This window comes from Platichthys flesus, chromosome 7 (genome assembly GCF_949316205.1).
Source record: "Platichthys flesus chromosome 7, fPlaFle2.1, whole genome shotgun sequence".
NCBI lineage: Eukaryota > Metazoa > Chordata > Actinopteri > Pleuronectiformes > Pleuronectidae > Platichthys > Platichthys flesus.
The window spans coordinates 9,437,294-9,461,867 of record NC_084951.1 but is presented as its reverse complement, the minus strand read 5'-3'; the positions used below and the strand labels follow the sequence as shown (position 1 = coordinate 9,461,867).

Below are 24,574 nucleotides of genomic sequence, written 5' to 3'. Positions count from 1 at the left end.
CAACAAAAAGAGCCTGCACACTTATGCCACTCCGTCCCACACAGAATTTTATTCAAACAACTTTTCCATTCAGAGTGGGATCTTCGTCAGGTCCTTTAAATGTAGGAAACCAAATGTCTTGACAAGTAACATATTCTGTCTTTTTCATTTCCAGCTGTCAGCAAAGTCCCACAGAACAAGATAACAGACCGAGTAGAGGTCCAACAATCTAGCAACTGTCTGGACAAGTAAGTAAAGACAATGTCACATCAATGTGATTCTCTGGGCTTTAGGGTATTAACCCAATCTGCATTTATATGCTCTGTTTCAGCTTGTGTATATTCTGTGGCAAAAAGGACGAGTCATACACAGAAGATGGATTGGACCTTCATTATTGGAAACACTGTCCTATGCTGCGGCGCTGCAGTGAATGCAGACAGGTAGACTCACATTCACAAACGGTTTATCACCTTTTGTAATCCTCTCAAACAAAATCTGTTTAACCCCACCTCAGTAATACAGCATGAAGACATTGTGTGTATTTCTGCTGTGTGTTCACAGGTAGTGGAGATAGCCAGCCTCACAGAGCATCTACTCGGTGAATGTGAAAGCAATTCCAAGTTCAGTCAATGTCGGCGCTGTTCAGAGGCCGTGGCTTCTGAGGATCTGACTCGCCACGTCCAGGGTCCTTCCTGCAACTGTGAGTCATTGCTTTACCAGTGGGTTGGATAGGGTTCTAGGGTTCTAGGGTTCTGGGATCTAATGGTGAGCCTGCAGATTGTAACCAACCCCTGACCTCACCTGTTCCTTAGTGGGTATGAAGACCCTACGGTGGCCTTCAGGTGACATAATAACACAAATGGTCAACTCTTGAGCCACTGTTTGGTATGTGTACAGTAATGAAAACACTATGATTCTTAACTATGTTTTAAGAACGCACTTAAAAGCTGCAGTTTAGTCTCTGCTCAGGTCCCAGTAAAACATGTCCATGTAACATTTTTATGTACACCTGTGCTTTTCCTACTGTGACATATCAAAATGTCTGCTGTGAAAAAGGCCGATATCTGATTTCCATTTGAGAAAGAACATCAGTGTGTGTTGTTGTTGTTTTTGGGGGCTGAATAAGTAAACAATGTTTTATTACATTTAGTTTAACAAAAAGGTTATTTACTGTTTTAAAGAAATCTCCCCAAAAGTGACTATTCTTACATTTCTAAAACGCAGATAGACTGAACTATGTTAATGTGAATATGCCTAAAATATTAATACAGTTATATATTTGTGGCACCAAAGAAAGCCCCTAAAAACACATGATGAAACACCAGAAGAGATGCTCTTCATTCATTTAGGTACTTTTCCAAGGTATTAGGTTTCAGCAGTGTTTGAGCAAAATACCAAACCCTGTAACCACTATTTAGTGTCTGAAAGGTGAGGCCAGCTTCTCTTAGAGCATCTGCTGTTTGTGTTTACCAGAGGAACAGACCTGAGGGTTAATGGGTACATCAACACATAGCACTGACTTGCTTAATCAGTGCTATGTGTTATGAGAACCACCTTGTTTGAATAATTTTATATAAAAAGCCAGACAATACACCACGTGGTTTACACCACATCACCCATATGTTCCCATAAATAATTGACAGCTGCAGTGAGGCTTTTGTGTTGCCAAAACTTCAAGCTTGTCTCGCCTCTCTTGATAAGTTTGATAATTTGTATTTAGAAATATGAATTGTAAGTTGAGATCAACAGTTTACCATTCTCCCATTCCTCCAGGGTATATGGCATTTTAAACTGTTCTCCTTCAGTGGTGTAATTTCATCATTTTCGGTGTTAAGGGCTCTTTTGCTGTAATTGTATAACGGGCTGCTCAAAGGTGTTGTGTTTCTGTTCCAGCTCCCGTCTCCGGTAAAGGCTCCAACCACTGTCCTTTGTGCCACAACAACTTCATGCCTGGGGAGGAGGTAAGACGTATAAGATGCGTATCCATGTAGGAGATCCAGCTGTACCAGTTATGCCACCATCATCCCAGTTACTGCTGTGTAGCTATGGCTTGATTTAGGAAAATTTGTGTTCCCTAACCTTTATCTTAAACTGATCACTGCGATATAAGCAAATAGAATGAGAGTGCATACCTCCACCAAGGCCCAACAGTCTATTTGTGAAACAACTTTTAAATTCACTATATCTAGGTTTTTATGTGGATCTGGATCAAATTGCACACACTCATAATACATTAATAGTCCGAGAAATCAAGTCAAATTTGGAAAAATTTCTAATATCTCACAATGTTAAAGAAAGTCAAACAAAATTTGCAGATCCCCCGCCTGATCCAGATCCACACAACAATTGCGTGTGTTTTTCCTTGGGTCATGCCCTACCCCTCCACAATATTTCAAATTGATTGGGTCATTTTTGTGTAATCCAGCTAAACATCAAACAAACAATGAACACAGACAACATAATCTCCTTGGCGGAGGTAACAAAAAGGACAATAAACAAAGCTTGTTTAGTTGCTTCCCAGGTCATTAAATACTCAAATTGATGAGGACAGGAAAAAGAAGCTGAATGTCGTAAAGGTGAAGTTCGATAAAATGTTTTCACTCAGTGCGCTTTTCTATTTTCCCTCTTTTATATCAACACAGAAACTAGAAAGCCTCTAATATGAGGCCTGAGCACCAAACAGGTGTGGAGGTAAAACACCACCACTGTTGGCCTTTTAAAGACTTCAAAGGAAGGAGAAGCCTTTGTTCTTACTGGGCTGCTACGTTTGTCTCAAGATCAAGTAACTTCCATCACATTCTTCACATTCCTGTAGAATTCAACAGTGTGGCTCCGGAAGTAAAAAATCCCATTCATTTACTGAATAGAGATTTTGCTTATCAGTCAAAACGCTATATGAAATGCTTTATACTCAAATATTACTAATTACTATTTCCAATATATTGCAACACTATGTTAACTAAATGTTTAGATTCGAGAAGATGCGCTCTGGAAGTTGTATGGAAAGGGTTAATTTGCAATGTTTTCTGGGATGCGTAGTTCCTTCACTCTTATAATCATTATGTACCCATTCCTGTACCTTTGCCTTTTATGGTCATGATTCCTCACGTAGTTGGTCGGCCTGGTTCTATGTTTAAAATATTTTCATACGGATTTTCTAAAACGTCAGTAGAGAAAATGAATGTGAATTTTATTAACGGAACCAGAGCTGTTCTAAAAGTTGGTGGTCGCTGTTCCGCTCTATTGTTTTAAACTGAGAAGTAAAAATAGTAATATTCTGATTAGCTATTAATTGATGAAACAATATACTTTTGACACGAACTATAAACACTGGACCAATTGTTCTCTTGTGGTCAAAGAAGTTGCAGATAAAGTCGTTTGATTATTCAACAGGTAGAACGTCTGAATGAAGAAATGCCATCAATGTGGGTAACTCCAAGATATGAGCTTTAACTGACTCTAGCTTTATGTTTTATATTACACAGAGACAATAGTTTACTCTTATCTTGCATACGGCTCACATTTCAGCTCTCCTGAGGCTGCTCATCCGTCCCTAATGCTCGGTGTCTGTCCCCTTTTTTGTGACGGGAAAAAGTAGAATGAATGTGGACTGCACCGCTAAAAGATGTAACCACCGTGTCTCCTCTCATTTGTCTTTTCCTCTGTCTCTGTCTCTGTCAGTTTAATGAATCATGCAACTCGTCTTTAGAGGAGCCTCTCTCCCCACCGGTACCTCGGATTGGGAACTACAAGGACTACAAGAATTAGTGGGCTACATTTAATGCAATATCTTCTTTACTTTTGCCATTTTATACAAATGACTGATTGGATGTGGTCAGATGAAAGTCATATTGAACATTCTAAAGCCACACAGAGCACTGCATCCATTGAGTGTTAAATCAGCCTCTTTGCCAGCAGCCATTTCAACGTACAGCAGTCAAAGAAAAGTTGCACCTGACTTACACAAGACTGAACCTAGCTGGAATTAAGCCTTAAAGTAAATATCTGTTTTTAGTGGTTTGCTGTTCAGCCACTTACCAATGATGTGTACATGTACATATAACAGATTAAAAGAGTATATCAAGGTTTTCTGTGAGTTATAGCTAATCTGCGCTCTCATTCAGAAGCTGAATCACAACATGCAGTCTGTCATCTCACACATCCTTAAAAATCTTGCGAAGAAGAAGAAACTAACGGAAAAGTCACACTCTCGCTGCCAGAGCTCGGAGAGCAGACCCAATGAAAGACAACAGTGTTAGTGGGAGGGAGGGCGGCCATTCGGGCAGTGACTGGGCCCACAGTCACCCGTGGTCGTCCCAGTCGAGAGGGCATGAGGAGCGGACTCACTGAGCTACTTTTGTCCCTGATCCAGGCCTGGAAGGCTCACCTCATGGGCAGGGAGGGCTGTAAACAAAACTCACGCAGGACTGCGGTGTCCCAGAGAACCCAGCCAGCACAAGGTAAAGCATTCATACGCCCCCCTCTCACACCTACATCCCCAACGCCGAGTGGGAGAGCTATAGAAAGTGCCTATGCTTGTTGGCGAAATTTTATTTTGCTGCTTTTCCTCTATGGCTTCCTGCCTCACAGCCCAGGAGGAGCTGTGCAATAATGGTGCCAGATGTAATTTGGAGGCAGATGTAGTGGGCGTTTGTGTCTCCATGCTTAGTGATATTTCCCAGTCATGGTAGTGGCTGTATGCAGACTGTTAATAACAAAAACCTTGTACAGTCAAAATATATCTCAAGAACATATTACAGTGACTGCTGGTCTTCAACATTATCACACGCTTAGACCAATACTGACAACGGATAAGTCATAATTCTATGATTTTCATTATATGACACGATTGACTATTTTTAGCAACAGTGTATTCACGTTATGTAATTGCCTTTGTATAAAGCAGTTTTCATCTTTACAGAGAGAATCTTGCCTTTAAAATCCATCGGCATTGTGGTGAGTAGATAATGAGTGAATTTTGCGTGACAACATCACAGACGAGGACAGTTAAACACAAACAGTCAAACTATCAAAATCTCCCTGCATCTAATGAGAGCTTCTTAAAAGCTAATGCCAACAAATTATGACTAAAACTTTAGTACTCAAATGGTCCATTTGCAACATTTCCACTGTTACAGATCCAGGAAGGTTGGATAAAGGTTGACTGAGTCATTAAGTCGTTAAAACTCAATAACCGTGGACACGCAAGTCCTTAGGTTTCATCGTGAGGAGCAGGTGCACACACTGACATACATGTGAGTGAGTGTGCTTTGACATTTTTCACTGTAGTCATGGTTCAAAGTTGTTAATTCTGCTGACATGACGATTCCAGCTGCAGTTCTCAATGCTCTGATTTAGTGGCGTTGTCACCAGTCTTCACAACGGCCAGTTTCTCTTTCTACTTATCCTTAATGGCACGTTTTCAGTCAACCTCTCTTTCTATTCATGGCTGGTTTGGAACTCACCACCGATTTGTCATCCTCCCACCACAGTTTGTCTGTGTACCTCAACAAAGGTCTTTTGTTGTCAGACAAAATGTGGCTACGAGCCTGAAAGATGATCAGTGAGACGACTTCGTTGCAGGTAGAGATAAAATTGTATTCCTGTCTGGAGGGGGACCAGAGTGGGTCTGGTGTGGGTCTAAAGGGACAATGGCTCTGCAGGGAGCGGTTTACTTATCAGGATTTCCCCCAGGAAATAGTTTGATAGAGGTGATGATCCCCTCTGATCGTCTGACACATCTCGTCACACACTCAATAGAGTTAATAGATGACGGCATTAACAGGAACCACGCTCATTACATGTGTCCTATTTCCTTATAGAAAGAAATTATGAATTATTATTCGATAAAACAAATTCTTAGAAAAAATCTAATACAAATAAAGAGATCATACTTGAATGTTTATGGAGTATTGATCAAAACCTCTGGATCTGTTTACTGCTCTGTCTGTGATTTTGACGTTTTTCTGATTCTACTCTGAGACTGAGAGTTCACACTTCATCATCTTACTGTAGCGCAGGTTTAAATACGCCTTGTGATAGACTGAGTGACCTCACAGTACAAATCTCCTGATGTCATGAAACCTTCATGTTTATAGTCACATAACAGATAACACAGTCTGTTTTGTTTCTTGGTTAACACAGTGTCAGAACACAGGGGTTTATTCAATGTTCTTGTAAAGGTTTACTGGAAGAGTATCATTGTGCCTGTGTGTGTGTGCGTGCGTGTGTGTGTGCGTGTGTGTGTGCGTGTGTGTGTGCGTGTGTGTTTGTGCGTGTGTACAGGCAGGGCTGTCGGAGGAGCCAAGCTGAAGCAGGCCTGGTCGGTCGGGGCCAGAGGCAGACCTATGGGCAGAGGCAGTCGGATCCCAGCCCTGGCTCCTCTGGCCAGAGGACATTCGCAGGGGAAGCGATGAAGCTGGTTCCACAGAAGCACCTCTGGGGACATCCCCGCATCACTCGAGTAACTCCACCCCACTTCCACAGGTCCCTGTTCCCATGCTCTTGAATAAAGCACTTTTAGAAATGGCATAGGACGGCCTCCAGATGTATTCACAGACATATGCAACAGGATTTTGAAGGCCAATCCCCGGCTTTTGTTTGAAGCCATTAATATGCTAGAACTTTTTAAGTCTACCAGAAAAGGGAATACATCTGTCTTATCGGCATATGTACAGTCTGGCATTACAACATGGTATTATATTCACTTATTAAGACAGTGTAGATTTACCGTATTATCTCTTCTTAAATTCTTGTCATGTATTAATCAGTGACAGAGAATCAACACAGAGGAGAGATGACAGGACTCTTTTATCTAAAGTCTGCAGTGTCTTGTAAATGTGCTGACGTCGCTGTTTTAACAGAGAGGGAACCGTCAGGGCGAACCACCGCACCACCATGTCACCCTGTATCAGTATATGGTCTGTATTTACCAAAACACGACCGATAGCGTATCTACGTTATACCCCGTATGTTTGGTAAACATGCACGACGCGGAGCTCCACACCCTCAGCCCACAGAACAGGCTTCTGCTTATGAACACGTTGTCTCCGAGCCCCAGCTGAGATCATCTCCATGACGTCAGCGTGACACCATCGGGGCTAGACGAAGTCTTGACGAAGCTAGACACAGAGACACCCAAGACATTTGTTTTCACGGGCTTGTAAACAAACATGTTTTCCGATTTGCAGCTGTGTACGAGCGGTTTAATGTCGCTTTGAATGTGAACTTGTTATTGCATCACGGTCAAAAAGGTGCTTTTCATCAACAGTGGTGTCTGAGCATGCTGGTCAAAACAGCATATAGGGGAACAAAGGATTTCCAGAAAACGTTCCCATGCTTTTAAGTTGGGACCTTTACATAGACAGCGTGACATCGATCAATTCCTCAGTGATGATGTCATCATTCACTGACACTCAGCCACAGACGATGATGCCGTCTGTTACGCGGAATCGCTCCTCTGCTTGTTGAAGGAGTAATGAGAGGAGAGGAGCGACCAGGTTCAGTTACAAGCACAGGACTCTTTCCTCTGACACACGCTAGCCGACTACGCTTTGGTTCTAAAGCCGTTGTTGACCCGGTGTAGCTTTACCATCAGCTGCACACTTTGATATCTGTTTACATTTTTCTTTTGGAGTCAGTTCATTCAGGACTAAAGCAGCACTTTGCCAAAGGGACAATTCTTTCCTTTTCTGCTGAAATTAAGACTTAATGTATTCTTCCTCTTAATGCCTTTACTGACAATCCTGAGTAGAATGCTGGTTTCTGTGCTCTAGGGTTCTAGTGAGAGACAGAGTAGGCCTTTTCAACGTAACAGAATTTGAAAATTTGAAAAGAAGATGGAGATGAATATACGATTAAGAGCAGCACGTATTCTGCTGGATGTGGCAATGGTTGACCGGCACCATTTCAAGTGCTTCGATGGCTTTAAACTGATTTCAACCAAAATGTCCAGTTAATAGTGTACTGCTATTCTCTTACTACTGATGTACTACACAGGACTGTGACAGTGTTGATTGTAGTATATCTGTGGTTCAACAACCGTTCACGCAGAAATAACAAAACGTCTGTGAGTCTCTGAACTGACTTTTAAAAAATGGTTTGCAGTGGTGTCAGATTTTTATATATATGATACGAGTATGGACAGTTTGTGTGTGATAGCGTCAACTGTTGTATTACTACACAATCAACTATTCCAATGTAGCTGGTACATAACCGAGTATATATTTGGTTTCTAATTGGCCAATCGATCATATTGGCTTTAACATGCTTCTGTAGTCTGTTGCAACAGTGGATATTGAATTGTTTTATGATTTTATGTTTATGGCATTAAATGACTATTTTTCTGAAAATGTGAGTGTATTTTAAATTTTTTTTTTAAAGCATCACAAAGCTGCACTGCAGATGTCATTTCACATGACTGAAGGTTTCCGGTATCATCTGGTGAAACACCCGATGATACACAAAGAATATACAAACACACACTTGGTGAAGTAATGTCCACTCATCTGCAGTGAAATCATTTCCTGGTGATACGTTGCTCTCCAGCTGTTGGCCGCCAATGACACACCCATTCATTCTGTATTTATAAATTTGATGGAGAGACTCCAGCTTTATTTACACTATCATACAGAAATCCACAGTTTTACAGACCAGTTTCTTTGGGGTTTTCTTTTGGCCTGTCTCTGAAAATCAAACACAAGTTAATCAACACTTGATAAAAAATAACAAAAAACAGGTGAAATAAAACAATATATTAACTTAAATTCAGATCATTTAGATATTTTTTTTTACAATTTCAAATATACCCTCTAAGATAATCACTCAGCTATAATGAGCTGGTTTCGACCCGTGCTGTGAGTCCGAGTCGTTTGTCTTGGACATCCTGAAGTCACAAAATCACAATAAACTCAAGTGTTTCTCTTGAGTCTGGTGTTTTATTTCATGGCAATGCCTCTGTGAGGACACTGGAGGTCAGGTTTAAGACACTGGGACCAGGAGACTCCACTTCGAGATGGCACAGAAAATCAGAAACCTCTAGAGGCCTCCCAGTACTGTTTGGACACTGTGTGGTAGTGGTTTTGAACATGGAAAATCACAGGAAAATCACAGTGGCAAGAAATAGGTTCGTGGAGAGGAAATGCACCCTGCACAACCACTGGATTCATTTTGTATAGATGAAGTTGTTTGCCTGGTGACAACCCCAATTCCATTCATTGAAATGTGTAAGGATCATCATGTATGAAGACCACACGATGCAACATACAAAGTCCAAATTCAGTTCAGCTTTGGTCACTTGATATGCTCGAGTAGATTTAACCCTGACAGTCACACGGAGGTCCTTTGCGCGCACACCAGGTCCTCTCCGCGCACCACGCTCCACATCCTGAGCAGCTCCGCCGCGCTCAGCTTGTGCACCACTATGAGATTTTTGTAAAAGCAAGGCTCGCTGTTCATGGGGCTCACCCTGCGCCGGGTGATGCCGAAGGTCCTGAAGCCCGGGTGCATCTGCGGCGCCAAGCGGAGCTTCTGAAGGCACATGCCCAAAAACACGTCGTCGATGGGGTACAACTCCTGGGCCTCCGAGACCACGAAGAGCCTCCTGGCCAGCGAGGAGGACATGAGGAACCCCCCGCCGCCCACATAAGGCGGGTACGGCTTATCGTACAGCTCTTTGGGGATGTAGTACTTGCTCTGCCTGTTCCGGATGGGGATCGCCTTGGAGATGGTGTCCCCGACGAACAGGTCGGCGTCTTTGCGCTCCTCCACCCTGAAGCCGATCAGCTCCAGCAGGTTGTGCGTGTTCACAAAGACATCGTCGTCCCCCTTGAATATGAACTGGACGCCGGAGCAGTAGATGCCAAACCATTTGAGGAAGTTGACCTCCTTCAGGGTCAGGTTGAAGAAGGTGTCCATGAAATCCCACTGCAGGATGTCCCCGTAGATCCGGTCCTCGTACTCGATCAGTTTCTGGAGGTTCTTGGTGTCCTTGCCGGTCGTCGGACTCCCCAAAAGAAACAAAGTTTTGATTTTCTTTCCGTCGATGGTTTGCTCCTTGCCCCAGGTTTTACGCACGGCCTCCCGCCGGTCGTGCTGCTCGATAACGGACTTGACAACCATGAGGAGGTGCACGTCTCCGTCCGCGCATTTCTCCGGGTGGTTGATGAGCATGGGGAAGTACCTGCAGTGCCTGTGCAGCACAAACTGGTGGAATCTCGGGTCCAGACGCCGGAACCAGTCCTGGTTCTTCACGGACGCGTCCTCGCTGCAGTTGAGAACCTGTGCGTCCCAGGACGCAGGAGTCCCGTTCAAAACCCGCTGCGCGTCCAGCTCCTTGTGGAGCACCGGGGCTTCCGAGCTCCCAACAGCACTTTTCACGTCTCCCTTCTTGAATGAGAAGCAACCGGAGCCGCACCAGTCTGCGTCCCTTGCGTGTTTAACCCCCAGTCCGTCCTTCTCCGCCAGCTTCAGCTTGTGGATCATCAGAAAAGAAGCAAAGACCAGAGAGAGGCTCAGCAGCGGCTTCAGCAGACCGAGTCGCTTCCTCCGGAAAAGGTGATCCATGGCTGTCAGCGCTGCGCCCCGCAGAGACCTTCACAAGCGGGACCCTTCATAGTGTTTCACAGCAGCGCGTCCGAGGGGAGTCCACCACCACCGCTGCCCCTTCTGAGGTGGACACCGCAAGATGCGTCCTCGGCTACGTGAGAGCGCTGACACTGGAGTGGCCCCGGGGCCCCTGCTGCCCATGTCCCCGCGCTGCGGAGTAACACATCGCCTCTCCTCTTGATGTGTGTCCCCGGGCAGGTTCTCTATGAGTGACTGAAGTGAGCTGCAGGACAGACCCACGTCTTTCTCACCCACAACTCCCCCACTGCCACATATCTCCTCCCCCCATCATCCCCACACTCATCTGCATGTGACAAACACCTTTCTCTCTCTCTTTCTTTCTTTCTCTCCTTCTTTCTTTCTTTCTTTCGTTTCTATACAAAACTAAATACAAATTTGATTATTTCTTTCTTTCCTCTATTTTTTCTTTCTTAAAAAACGATATAAGTCCTACGTTTTCTTATAATCTATATAAAAATAAAGATTCTTTATTTCTCTTACAAACAATATGAAAACTTACGATTTCTTTCTTTCTTAAAAAATAGTATCAGCCAATAGGCCAAAGACAATGTAACATATATGATAATAATCATGGTAAATCGGGCCACAAATAGAACTTAATACAAATTAAAGAATGTTACAATTAAATAATTTATTAAACATTTATTGGAAATGTGTAATAGGCTACTATGGACAAATCCAATACACCAGAGAACATGATAAATATTGCCATTCACCAAAACCAAGAGCACGTCTTCACTATTCAACATTTTCGAAAAAACCTTAAATGTGTTTTTAGATTACAAAAAATAGAAGGGGTCTTTTTTTTAGATCTATATATTTATAGAATTCGACTAAAACTATCAATCAATATATGACAATCATAGATATTTGCTGCTATATTGATCAGTGGGTATGTGATCTGGATTTGTATTTGTTCACCTGGTGACTACATGAGGAACAAGTGATCTGCAGGTGGAACCGTCAAACTTTCCATAACTTTCGTAAAAGAATCAAATAAAAATCAAAGGGAACATATATCGGTGTTATCTAGACAAGGAACAATTGTAACGGTCCTTTGATTAACCAGAGGGTTATATGATCTCGCCAGTTGATAGATCACTGAACGCTTGGTTCCTCATTCTGCCCCCAGGTCACATAGGTCACCCACACAACAGCTTCTTTCACCCCCGCCCCCCCTCTCTTCTCTAATAATTAAAACTCATGAGCTTTTCTTTGTTGTAGCCCCCATCTTTTAGTATCCTGTTCAGTCTCTTTGTCTAATCCCTCATTAAATCTAATTTAAACTGCTTCCCATTTAACCGCGCTTGATTTCACCCTGATTATGTCTTTATGTTAATATCATCTCTTTTTCTTTTTTTTATCTTATTATCTCTTTCATATATTTAGATTATATCATTGCACTTCCTATCCTTGCTTTTAATCTATACTTTGCCATAATTATAAAGCACTTTGCTTCCCCCCTGTTGTTTTGAGCGTACATATAGATATCTGACTTGACTCAAAAATAACAGTTTATTTGAAAATAAAGTATAGTGCTGTTGTGGCTCTGCAGTATTTGTAAATAGCATGTTTATATATATATATATATATATATAACATGTTGCCATGTTGTGGCATTTTAAAAGGCACTCACCGCCATCTTGCGGACATTTCTTGTTATTACATCTGGCTACTGCCCTCTTCATCCTCATCAGTTCTGTCACTTCACACAGCTTAGTTAAATCATAACGATAAATTTACATTGATGTAACCATGAACCTGTTCATCACTGGTAACTGGAACCCCACAACAAGTATTCACAGAAAATGGAAAAGATGAGGATCCCTGAATTAAAACAATCCATTGTAGTTCTTATTTACTGTTATTGTAAATCACATTGATGAGGATGAGGTAATATACTTTTTTCTATTTCTTTTATCAATACATTTTCTCCTCCATTATTTTATTATCTATTAGATGATGATGATGTCATCATCATCATCATTTCGCCGCGCTGGTTCAGGGGTAAATGATGATGATCTTCACACACACACACACACACACACACACACACACACACACAGGAGATTACGTGCTTGTGTGTGTGTGGCCGCAGCGCTTCACGGTTCTTCCCGGCACAAGCTGCCGGTGCGAACAGCCCAAGTATTTAACATTGGCCAGGAAAGGACTGCGTCCCGCTATCTGAAGTTACCTGCTCGCGTCATGAGGTTCTCAGAGCGGAACAGAAGTTTCTATGGACAGGACCAGTGTTCCATTGAAATGACTGACGTAAACATACTGACTGTGTATTGATCCATAGATCTGTCTGTCCTGTCTGTCCTGCAGTTTTCAGATATCAACTAATAATGTTGGTAGGCTGCTGATGACGTAGTGAGTGGTGTCCTAATTCCCAGGGGGCGATTGTCTACCTCCTGTGGCTTCTTCTTTGGAAGACCCCCCCCCCCCTTCCCCCGGCAAAGGGCTCTTCTTATTTACGGTTAGGGTCTTCTCCATACACAGTCCAGGGTTCGAGTCATCCAGTGTTTAAGGTGCGGAGGAGTGGGAACGAACTGACCCCCAACTGAACCCCAGCAGCAGGAAACACGAAACCCAGTGAGGCGGCTCCACTGACACACTCACGCACACACACACACACACACACACACACAGCGCGGAGGTAGCTGCGCCACACAGCCGTGTAGCGTTAGCTCAACACCGCTGCGAAACTGAGCTAAGACCGAACGAGGAGCTGGAGCCTTAAATACCGAGTTGGGAGAAACACCGAAGGACAGCCCGGCGGACGATGCACGAGGTGAGCGTTTGGCCGAGCCGACTGAGACCCCGCTGACCAGGAGCTGCTGTTAGCTTGTTGCTCTCTCGTTGGCCTGCTTAGCTTGCGTTTAGATGACCTGTGTGAGTTGATTATCGGACAGTGGAGCCAGCTCCTGGGAGATAACAGTTTGGCGTCGGTGTTCCCACACACACACACACACACACACACACACACACACACACACACACACACGCACTTGGAGGCTAATTCTCGCTCCACGTGATATGACTTGTTTATGCTTCATACACCTCTTGCCGCCATGTCGTATGTGACGAAACTTTATAGGGAATTTGATATCTAAACGCTCGGGAACCTTGCGGGACATACGATGTTCTCTTAACAAATTAAGTGCGAACTTTGTTTTATTAACTTCAATTCGGCTCAACAGGAGAATGCCTGAGAGGGTTTAATGAGACGTGTAAAGGGAATAAAGCTCAGAGGTTCATGGAGGTTTTGAGTCGTGGCTAATGAGTAAAATTGCCTATTTGTGGCAGGAGTTCGGTCGGCAGATAGTTAGGGCGTTGTTGGCGGAGGAAAAATGACTGAGATGGAATTCAATGCATTATTGTTGTTGTCATTATCATTTTTAATAGTAAAACATCCAGTGTGGCCATTTAAAGATTGTGTCCAGGGCAAAAGAAGCTGTTGTTTCTCGCTGGAGAGGCTGAGGCTGGCTGGGTGACAGGTTCATGTGTGGAGGATATGACCAAGAATGATAACAAGATACAATCGTTCATATCAGTCGACATTGATAATTATCACGATACATGTCACATTCTTATTTTTGTGAAGTTTAAAGACTCACTCTTGCTCCTGAGTGAAGGTTGTGTTTTTTTTTTTTTTTAAATCTCAAAACATTCTACAACTCTGAGTTGGATCAATAATGTGTAAATCCTCCTCACAGTGTCTGCACAGTGCTCAGTCATTGTATCTATGTATTGTGTAGAACAGAGGACAAGATGGTGAACACCCCTTGTGTGTTTGAAGGTCTTCCGCACTAACTTGATGTCAAAGTTCCCAGCCCCCAGCAGATCTCAGGGATCACCTGCGGATATGAGGGACCCCCAGCGTATGTCAGGGTCATATCGTCAGCTGGGCTCCTTGGTGTCATGTGATGTTTGGGCCTTTTAATCACAAGCCATCCTGAACTAGTGAAGGCTGGTCAGGGCGTGGGGCCCAGTTGGGGTCTTTCCTCCTGATCTGGAGCGGTAAGCTGCAATGTTCTCCAGGAGTTTATTGGAAACACAGTTCTAAATACCACTCTCTTTTAGAGGGAAACTAAAAGATCATCTTGCTGATAGACGAAACCTTATCATCAACACTCCTTCATGGTGGAACTTTATGATCAAGGTTTGCGTGCGAACGTCCATGTGTTCAGTCACGCTCCACAGCACGTCGCTCACGGTGCCGCCAGGACTTTAGGCTGCCGTAAATCACTGATTCTTCTTTATTCAACACATATTTCTCTCTGAGTAAAGAAGGAAGATATATGTGTCCCTTCATCTCTTCACTTTATTTTCCTGGGCGGGTCACCGCATCACATCAATAGTATTCTTAACTCAACCTACATGACTATGATTATCTGAGGCAGCCACTGGAAGTACTCGTACTCTCTATGTGTACACAGGCCGTGTTCATGTGTTTGCCGGAGCTGGTACACTGCAGTAAAATACTTCCAAAATGTTGATGCTCTTAAAGCTGGATCAAAGAACCAAATGTGCAGTTAATGGATGTTCATGCTCTCTCTGACAGGCCTTTGTGGACTGTGATATCAGTCAATCTAAATGCCTACCTCATTATATACAGTTGTTTTCATAAAGTGGTTGATATAATATATCAACAAACCACATTATGTTGCTTTGCAGATGCCGGGTCAACATGGCAGCTTGAAGTCCAGAAAGAGGAAGAGCAGCTCTGAGGTCAAATGCCACGGGAAGGTTTGTGTCCCATAGTTCGATGTATGCAGGAGCGAGCAGCCTTAACAAAGAGCATGTGAAGACAGCCATCATGTGCAACAGTTTCTTAATGAAAATATCTTGAGTTAAATTATGTCTTTCCTCAATGATCAATAATATGTCTGATGGTTTTTCCTGAATTGGATCATTCAAACTCATTATACTTAGCAACTGCTAGGGGCTGTATGTGAGACCACAAATGTCCAAGTAATTTGCTCGGTAAAACATTTTCAGAACTTAACCTGCCAGCCTCCTAGTAAAATATAAAAGTTAACAATGAGCTAGTTTGCGTGTTTATGTTTCTAACAGGAGACGGACATCAAAACAAAAACAAAAATTTTACAAATATGTTCTACTTGCCTTAGCATTTTGGACATTTTCCTGTTGTTGTGAAGACGTTTGACCTGGAGGACCTCCTGCTGCCTTATTCATATGTGAAAGACAAACTCCAGAAAATGTCCAGACCCAATTTTCAGGACAAACTCCAGAGTTCATGTCTGAAAACGACTATACAGTTAAGTACATGGCCTCATCCTAACGCTGGCTTTCATCTTTATGTCACAGGTGTCTGCTTCCAGGAGGAGGTGTAGGAAAAGCTCAAAGACACACTCTGCAGCAGCGAGCAGCTCCTCAGTCAGTGGTCACAGCAAAGCAGTCGGCAGCCCGAGTAGTCCCTCTCACATCAGCTGTGAGTGCCACCAGTCCCCTGGCAGGAGGAGATGCTCAGCGTCTCCAGAGCTCGAGGGACAGGAGGGCAAAGAGAACGAGCTGAGGACGGGGCTGGACGTGGACGGCTGCAGACTGAACAGCACCCAGGAGAAACAGGAGCGCGAGGAGATGGATTATGAAGAAACCGGCAAAGACCTCTTCCCCGATGACGACAGCAACCAGATTCTGCCTGTAGAGCAGTTCTTTGGAAACCTGGATATTGTACAGGTGAGGCGTTTGTTTACCTCAGGGACTGGGACCACCTGCAGCTCAAATGGATTGTTGCTTGAAATCGGTTTTACTAGAAGCCGATCCCACTGACGACCAGTGTAGAAGGATCTGTGTCAAAGATACAAACTAGCACTCACATCTGTAGTCAAGTAAATCTTCTACACTTTGATTTCATTTTGTAACCACACATGCTTCGCTGACTTACAGATAGTAGCTGATGCTCAGTGCATAAGAAACACTTTTAGGCACATTTTAGAAGCACTGTAAATTTCAAGATGAGCTGAAATCACCTTTGCCAAAAATGCTAACAGACAAACAGCAATAAAAACATTATCTCCTTTGCGAAGCTGAAGAAAGGACGTATACTACATTGAACTGCATTCATGCTGTTGAAGAATAGTATTCTTGTTTAATTATACCTATACATGAAATATGTTAATTTGAATCAAGTATTCCAGTGTCAAGATTCAAGATTAATTATTGTCAAATGCACAACCATAACAATGAAATGCTTGAGTCACAGGCTCTCTTCTAGCAATGCTCAAGTAATTACAACCAAAAAATATAAAATAGAAATAGTATAAAATAGAATATCAACATTTAAAATAGAAAATAAAATATATCTAAATATATATAGTTACAGATAAAGAGAGAAATAAAATAAAACAACAATAGTGCAATTTGTGCAGTAGTGAAAATATGCAAATATGCCACGGCATATTTTATTGCGGTTCACAGGAGTTTAAAAGTGTTAAGGCCTGGGGGATGAAACTGTCTCTGAGCCTGGTGGTGCGGCCCCGGATGCTGCGGTACCGTCGGCCAGACAGCAGCAGGCAAAAATGTTTATAGCTGGGGTGAAAGGGGTCTTTACTATCTCCTCTGCATTAAATCTGAAGTTTGATATCTTTCTATTTTTTATTCTACTGAATTATCTCCAAAATGTACCCTTTTCTACAGGACTTTCCTGAAGTATCGTCAGCCACTTCTGCCTCCGTCCAGAGGAAGCACAGGAGGCGACATTACTACGCCCGAGAAGACAGTGATGAAGAGGAGGTGGACTGCAGCAGGAAGACCGAGGAAGCATTGAGTGATGAGTGACAGCACTGCTGACTTAATGAAGTTATGTCTGACGAGGGACATTAAACCTCTCGGCACTAAAGAAAAAGATGCCAAATGACACTTAATATGGGCGGATTCAGCCCCAGCCTGCTTCCATCACCGTGTGCTATAGTGATGTGTAACAGCTCAAAAAGTTCAACATCACACAACCAGTGTTTACTGGTAATTCTGACTGGTAAACAGTTTCAGGGGCACTTGATGGTAAATTTCGAAAAGTCCGTCCACATGCACAAGAAATGCCAAGTTGTTTTCTAACCAGAAAATTTGGGCTGATTCCTGAAAATTTAATTTTCAGCACAACAGAGTAGCACTTGTTCCACTTATTGCTCAATTTGGGCTCCCACCCCCCGGGTCAGTTGTATCTGGACTTTACCTGGAGGGTGTGTTGACAGGGTTTTATTTATAGAAATCTGTCCGCACAATGTAATTTATGAAGACCTTTTTGTTTTAGATTAACGTTGAGAAAGAAAGTACAGTGCTGACTTAAAAAGACCACATTTTACTCACAAATCTACAAATGACAAGGTATAAAATACAAAATGCAAAAGTCACAGGAAAAGATTTCACACTGTATGAATGTGATGAGGAAAGAAGGAACACACACAAAAGTACAGCTTCAAAATTACATCATTTAATATCATATATTCACTTTTGACATTGAATGTTACATGAGTAGTTTTCTGCAGAGAACTCATTGTTCACCAAGTGTCTCATGATCCTCCTTAATTCATCTTCATGTGCTCAGTAATTTGTGGCAGCTTATTAAGACAATTGCATCAGTATGTGTCAGTCGATGCAGCTAATAATTTAAACTGACATGCTTTCTGTTTGGTTCACATTTGTATAAATAACTAAATTATGTAAATGTTTAAAAGAAAAATATGATTTAAAATGTTTGAGGTTTCTGATACAAAGTCATCAGTTTTGTACCACAACTGAAACTCTACCTTGAAAATGCCATGTAGCCCTTCAAATGAGAGGTTTACAGTAAAGAGTTGTCTGTTACAAATTTTGTATATACCTGATTGTTCTGACTGCCCAAGAAAATGTATATATATTTTTACAGCCCTATTTATGCTAAATGCTTTTCATATTCTTCTATGCAACTTTTTTGACTTAACGAATGCCTTGTACAGTAGAGTGCGAATACCCTGACGGGTTCTGACAAATTATGTTTGGGTCGGTTCATGTTGGCTGGGCTGTCATCTTGATTCTTTACCACTGCACATGTCTGTACTCAGGTATAACATCGAGCTCGGGTCGGGTTCAGACACACTAAACAGGGTTCAGACAGAAAATCAGCACTCTATTGTACAGTGAGCTGCCATTGTAATCAGTTCATGCATTGTGCCAACACAAAGATCAAATAAATGTTTTTCATGATTTCAAGTGAAGTGGGATTATGGCTCGTGTCTAACTAACCTCTGTCAGTCTGTGTTAGAGCTCTGCAGGGTGCACTGGTTCAGAAAACAGATTATCAGGATAACGAGGTAAAAAAAAAAGGTCCAGTCACCATGCGGTGGTCATCTGGCTACACGGACCTGAGATCATTATTCACAGACTTCTTTAGTGTATTGATAAACACTGTCATCACAGCTCATCAACATGAATAATAAACAACTCCTTCAATGCATTTTAGCTCAGGAGCCTCTTCCTGCCTCTGGCCCTCTGATTTCCCTTGTCTGTGCTTCTGGCGGCTCTATACATCTTCTTGGCGTCACACAGCAGGTTGTGAGCTCCTTTCTTGTGGCACACGATGTGAACGAGCTTCAGGTTTTCCCTGGTGAACAGCAGGCGGTAGAAGTAGGTCAGGTTGACGTCGGCGCTCTTGTGATTTTGCAGAGCTTCCAGCAGAGAGGGAATGATCGTCCTCTTCTTCTCTATCCTGGGCACAAGACGAAGGAGGAATGTTAAGTGTGGCCATAAAGCAGCTTACGTACTTATAGGAGTCATTAACTATCATGGCTGCTTCATGTGTTATTAGAACATTGATTAGTTTAAAGATTAAGTCATTGCACACATCATGAAATACACATTTAAAAGCATATTGTAATACCTAAAATCCACTGTCTGTACAAATATAACATCTCAAACAAAAGTGTCCGAAATTGTCAAATGCATTTAATTTATCCTATGCAATGAAGAGAAATGTGTTATTGATCTACTTAAGTTAAGGAAAAACTTGTCTTTCAGTGTATTTAGACTTTAATACTTAACATATAAGATAATATATTGTGTGCGCATAATGTGACTGAATTAGAATTGACTTCAGTTGTCCAGCTGCCCGTTACATTGTGGATGTTTGCAGCTCAAATTTCACTCCACAGAAATGTGATTAAGTTGCCACAGACTGACTGTTAATAGCAGGCAGGTAGAAAAAGGCAGAGATCCTAAATGGTGTTAATACAGCAGCCACAGCCAGCAGGAAGCTGGGCCTGCTCTTCTGACTGAGCTCAAAGTGTCCAACCTGTGGTCCAGATTCCACGTGCTGAATATGATCCGGCTCTCTCGGCTGCCGTAGGGATTGATGGAGTGGAGAGACGGACACACGTCCTGGTCAAATGCTCCCTGAGGACACAACAGAGAGCAGGACAGCTTTTATGCATTTCAACATTGGGCCTTTTATACAATAAAAAACATACTTTAAGCTAACGAAGCAGGCAACACTATGGCTGATCTTGTTTTTCTACGAGGAGCAGGGGCGGGGCCACATCAGTATACTCAGAGATCCCAGTCACGAAATGGTGAAGAAATGTGACATTTTTGAGGAACAAATAAGAGTTTCAGGGGGTTTTAAGCAACAGGAGTGGGAATTTAAAAGATCTTTCAAAAATCCGTTGGGTGTTTGGTCACATGTTGATTGTATGTTCATCCAGGTCTGGTAAACTTGTGTGTTTTTAGTCCTCTGTTACCTGGCAGGTAAACCAGCCTTCCCGAGTGCAGAGGCGATCTGGCGCCTTTCCCGTCCTGTCAAAGTAACAGCCGTTGTATCCCGCTGCTTTCAGCTTTTCTACCAGACATGTTGATGCTTTCAATAACTCAGCCTTGACTTGGGCACTCTGAACAGATTTGGCAGCGTCATCCACCTGAGGACAGAGACCGAAAAAAAACCACCAAACAAGCTGTTAGATGTTATGCCAGAGCACTGCTGGAAGAGGAGTCATTGTTCGTTGTCCTACCTCCTTCATGTAACCTCGTATCCGGCTTCCACAGTTAAACTTCATGTAGGCAGACTTTGTCTTGAATCGAGTGTCGACGCCTGAAAATAAAACCCAACTTATCAACAGGCTCCAGTGCAGACAAATTTATATTGACCCATTTCCCATGGTTTCATTAGTTTGATCACCTTCCTTCACATTGTACTAATTAGAGAATTATTTGTAGGTTAAATATACAAATAAATTACTTTTAGAATAATGTTACCAACACACTCAGAGCTGCGAGTCCTAAATGTGATAATATTCGAGTCCAGTTCTGCACTGCAATACAACATGAATCATGGACGAATCAAAGTAGCTACAGAGGAGGAACTGGTCATGTCACTGAATACTGTGGTAAACCTTTAGACTCTACTGGCAGATGACAGATCAGATAATAACTTGGAGTCGATCAGTGTCATGAAAAAAGTTAACAGAAGAAATTCTGGCCAACGTGATGACTATCAAGTTTTTACTCTTTAGACTAATCCGGTCTGCTGACATTCTGTTTAAGTAGCTTAGATACTCCCTGCTTGAAGAGATTTTATATCTCAATGGGACCTTCCAGGTTAAATAAAAGATCATTTAAAATAAAATAATTAAATGAAAATGCACATTTCCGCACGTCCTTATTTCCGTAATAGTTTTCATAAACAACATTAGCATTTATTCAACCTGGCGGGTGCATGTGATTACAGGTGTCGACAGCTTCTCAGACTTCAAGTGCAAAACGTCACAGGAGCTAATCTCCAAAGCTGTCGGGTGCAATGTCCACCAAACACAAGAGCTGGAGATTTTTGATTTGTTATTATTTCTTAGAGCCTTTTGTAATATAGCTAGAAAAAGCTTGGAGCATAAATGTTAGTTTTCATGAGGTTCTATATTTCTCTATTATCAATATGTGCAAGCTTATCCAATATGTCATTTCATTCAGCTGTGTGCAATATCCTAATGTCTGCTTTTACCATATTAAATCATATTACTAACATTTTATTAAACTTTAAATAGCTTTTATACCTACTGAGGAAACCATAGCATTCTAAATTACATTGGTGAGATGGCTGCAATGTAATATTGTTCTACTGTGCACTTGCCTTGTGTACGGTGTGACTGACAAAGTGAATCTCTCTTTAGAAATCTAGTTTTTCTCTCTATAAATATAACTACACATGGCAACAACTCAGGGAGGTAACTGCATCTGTGTTGTAGCAGAAAGCAGCAGGGGGAAGAAAACTGTTAGTTTGTCTCTAAAACTTCCAAAATCAGTGTGAACTGGCAAGTGTTCTTGTTATTAAAACTGAGGGAATACTGTTTTGTCACTGTGGCAGAAACATGCAGCAGCAGTTCACTTACCTTTGAACCATTCTTCATCCTCCTCTCTGCTCTCCAGCTCCGATCTGTCCTCCAGGTTCTGCAGCAGGTCGGACAGGATTTTACGTCTCTTGGGAGACTGCTCGTCAGACAGCAGGTCCTTTGCTGCTTTGATGAGGCCGTCTGCGTGTCGGTCTGTGTTCAGTAACTGGCCGATGTCACACACAACTGAAATCAAAAAGCACGGGGGTTATAAGGTTCACTATCATCCTGGCTCGAAATCTACAGTTGAAGCATTTGTCTTTATATATATATTTTTTGATGTGTCTGAGAGCGTTTAGATGTTTCACCTACCCCCGCTCCACGTCTGCTCTATGGAGAGAAGAACAAGTTCAGTGTGGTCCGGTAGAGTCGGGAAAAACTCCTCCGTCACTTCTGTCCCATCAGAATGCAAACAAACGTGAGCACCGACCAGCGGCACCTGGGTCGTGGAAGACATGATAATAAAACAATAACAATGAGTGATGCTATTTCAGTTCAAATAACGATTCACTTTTCAATATATACATCCAGTATTTTACATATATTTAAACACTGTATTTTATCACAACCACTTTGAATACTGTAATGCCCATGTGTATATATTTACAGAAAACATGTGACACAAGCCTGTCCAGATGTGGGGAAGTACTCACACATCTGTCAACTATATTGCTATGAGAACTTCTGACTACTTGTGGGATTTTTTTTACACATAATCTGTCCATGTGAGGACAGTGATGATCTGCATATCTTGTTTTGTGTTGCCTGTGATGCAGTCTCCTCTGATTAAATTGCTCTATTTATCTTATATTAATTCAAAAGAGAGAGGACAAGCACACAGTGTCTGGCCTCCAGCACATACTGAACAAAGTCACTGTGACAAACACTTGACAACAGACAGACATTGGATCTGAGGGAGGTCAGTCATGTGTTACACCTCCTCACTCTCCTTTCCACGATGCATAAGCAACTTATCAATGTATGTTGGACTTTTGGTTTTATCATCATGTGCAACGTTTGATATGAAAGGTCCAATTTATTTGAATGTATCTTTGCTGTAAATGTGTGTTTTATCACTTGGTCTGGAATTTAGAAAACTGCACATTGTGAGTACATGTATTCACACTGATCTATGGTTTAGTATGTGCGTGTCTGTAGTTGTTTATAAATCAATATATGTCTGTGTGTGTATGTATGTATATGTATTCCTGTGTGTGTGTTCCTCCTCTGTATTCTCTTCCAGCCTCTCTGACCTGCTCCTGTGCTCTTGTAGTGTGTGTTAGTAGAGTTGAGTCTCATCGGTGTGCAGGGGACTGTGACGTGTCAGGAGAATGTGAACATGGCTGCAGCGGATCTACGTCGTCTGTACCGAGCAGATAACAGACGATCATCTGGAGAAGCTTCACACTGGACCCCGAACGGGACCAACACAAACCAGGCCTGTGTTTACCGAGCAGCGGTTAAACTCCTATGTTCGGTGACTGTCAACGTGTTGAGTCCCTCTGTGGAGACTAAACCAAACACCTGGGCTTCTCCTGTTGTTTTGGATTTCTCTCCTTATTTCCACCGAGCAGGCACAGGAACGGGCGGTGCGGGTGTCAAAAACAAACGGACTCACCTGTAATGTCTTGCAGGCTTTTTTCATCAACTCCTTCAGATCCTTGGCTGCAACTCCATACTTTGTGTTTTCACTAAAACTCCGTATTTTCACCGGTTTACTTTTCCTGAAGAACCCAAACATGTCAGTGACTTTTTGTACCTACCGCTTCCTCTGCCTCTTCCTCTTCGTCTTCCTCTTCCCACAGAACACATGCAGCGGTAGTGTGCTGCTGCCCTCTAGTGGCTGTCTTCATCTGTCGGTTAGATTTCTGTTGATGTGGACAGAGATGGAGACAGTATTCAGATGTGTTTTAGCACAGCTACACCATTCTGCATTACATTAATACTGAAACACAACATTTGATGGTCAAAGCTACGAGGGAAAACCAATGCTTCACCATAAATATATGTGGTTTACTGTTTCCTTCCAACTATAAGTTTCAAGTATGTTGGAGCCATTTGTAAAATATTTGTTAAATAATTATTAAATGATTAACTGACCAGCTTGATTTGTTGAGAATAGGCATTTTCACATATGCCTTGCAGCCTGTGCTTGTTTTGTTGTTGTTGAATCTACAGAGCGGAGAGCACACAAAGTAACTGGACTGCGGAGTTGTTTCGGATTTGGATTGGAATTCAGCCATCACTGCTCAGGGGAAAACTGGAGGGAGCTGGACTGAATTGCCACCAGGCTGCAATGACCATCGACTGCCTCACTAACAGACAGTAGTATGTGTGGCTTTGTCACTGTGTGTCTGATGTGGTGGTTTGCAACACAGGAGTCATAACTGACTTTGCTGACTGGTGTGAACATAATCACCTTCAACGCCACCAAGACAAAGAAGATGGTGATTGACTTCCAGCTAAAGTCAATCACCATCTGAACATCCGGGGCTTGGACATTGAGATCGTGGGCGGTTATAGATACCTGGGTGTTCACCTCGACAACAAACTGGACTGGTCAACCAATAGAGACCTGTACAGGAGAGGCC

General features: G+C 42.5%; 4 protein-coding genes across 6 annotated transcripts in view; 2 read left to right on the top strand and 2 right to left on the bottom strand.

Annotated features, from left to right (window-relative positions):
* The window catches only part of cep104 (centrosomal protein 104), a 30,174-nt gene extending 21,844 nt beyond the window's left edge, over positions 1-8,330 (top strand). Inside the window, exons 17-22 of the mRNA XM_062392507.1 lie at positions 155-227; positions 311-419; positions 541-679; positions 1,873-1,940; positions 4,352-4,439; positions 6,265-8,330. Coding sequence (XP_062248491.1) covers positions 155-227; positions 311-419; positions 541-679; positions 1,873-1,940; positions 4,352-4,439; positions 6,265-6,395 — 608 coding nt within the window. The 3' untranslated portion in view covers positions 6,396-8,330. The remainder of the gene's footprint in view (positions 1-154; positions 228-310; positions 420-540; positions 680-1,872; positions 1,941-4,351; positions 4,440-6,264) is intronic.
* Positions 8,331-8,555: 225 nt separating this feature from the next.
* On the bottom strand, positions 8,556-10,828 carry b3gnt7l (UDP-GlcNAc:betaGal beta-1,3-N-acetylglucosaminyltransferase 7, like). Its single transcript, XM_062392508.1, has one exon. It carries the CDS (start codon positions 10,540-10,542, stop codon positions 9,307-9,309), a length of 1,236 nt encoding a protein of 411 aa, XP_062248492.1. The 5' UTR covers positions 10,543-10,828; the 3' UTR covers positions 8,556-9,306.
* A 2,249-nt stretch (positions 10,829-13,077) lies between these two features.
* c7h1orf174 (chromosome 7 C1orf174 homolog) lies at positions 13,078-18,822 on the top strand. 2 transcript variants are annotated; one of them, XM_062392512.1, is made up of 4 exons: positions 13,078-13,399; positions 15,286-15,357; positions 15,940-16,311; positions 17,272-18,822. In XM_062392512.1, the coding sequence occupies exons 1-4, from the start codon at positions 13,391-13,393 to the stop codon at positions 17,410-17,412; spliced, it is 594 nt and encodes a 197-aa protein (XP_062248496.1). In that variant the 5' UTR covers positions 13,078-13,390; the 3' UTR covers positions 17,413-18,822. The 2 variants fall into 2 exon arrangements, with proteins under 2 accessions (XP_062248496.1, XP_062248497.1); XM_062392513.1 differs by lacking the exon at positions 13,078-13,399 and adding an exon at positions 13,627-14,628.
* On the bottom strand, positions 18,120-23,936 carry dffb (DNA fragmentation factor, beta polypeptide (caspase-activated DNase)). 2 transcript variants are annotated; one of them, XM_062392511.1, is made up of 7 exons: positions 23,747-23,936; positions 22,296-22,422; positions 21,984-22,169; positions 20,613-20,692; positions 20,346-20,519; positions 19,901-20,001; positions 18,120-19,318 (listed from the first exon to the last, which is right to left on the bottom strand). In XM_062392511.1, the coding sequence occupies exons 1-7, from the start codon at positions 23,834-23,836 to the stop codon at positions 19,069-19,071; spliced, it is 1,008 nt and encodes a 335-aa protein (XP_062248495.1). In that variant the 5' UTR covers positions 23,837-23,936; the 3' UTR covers positions 18,120-19,068. The 2 variants fall into 2 exon arrangements, with proteins under 2 accessions (XP_062248495.1, XP_062248493.1); XM_062392509.1 differs by having other exon boundaries at positions 23,602-23,849.
* Positions 23,937-24,574: the final 638 nt, after the last annotated feature.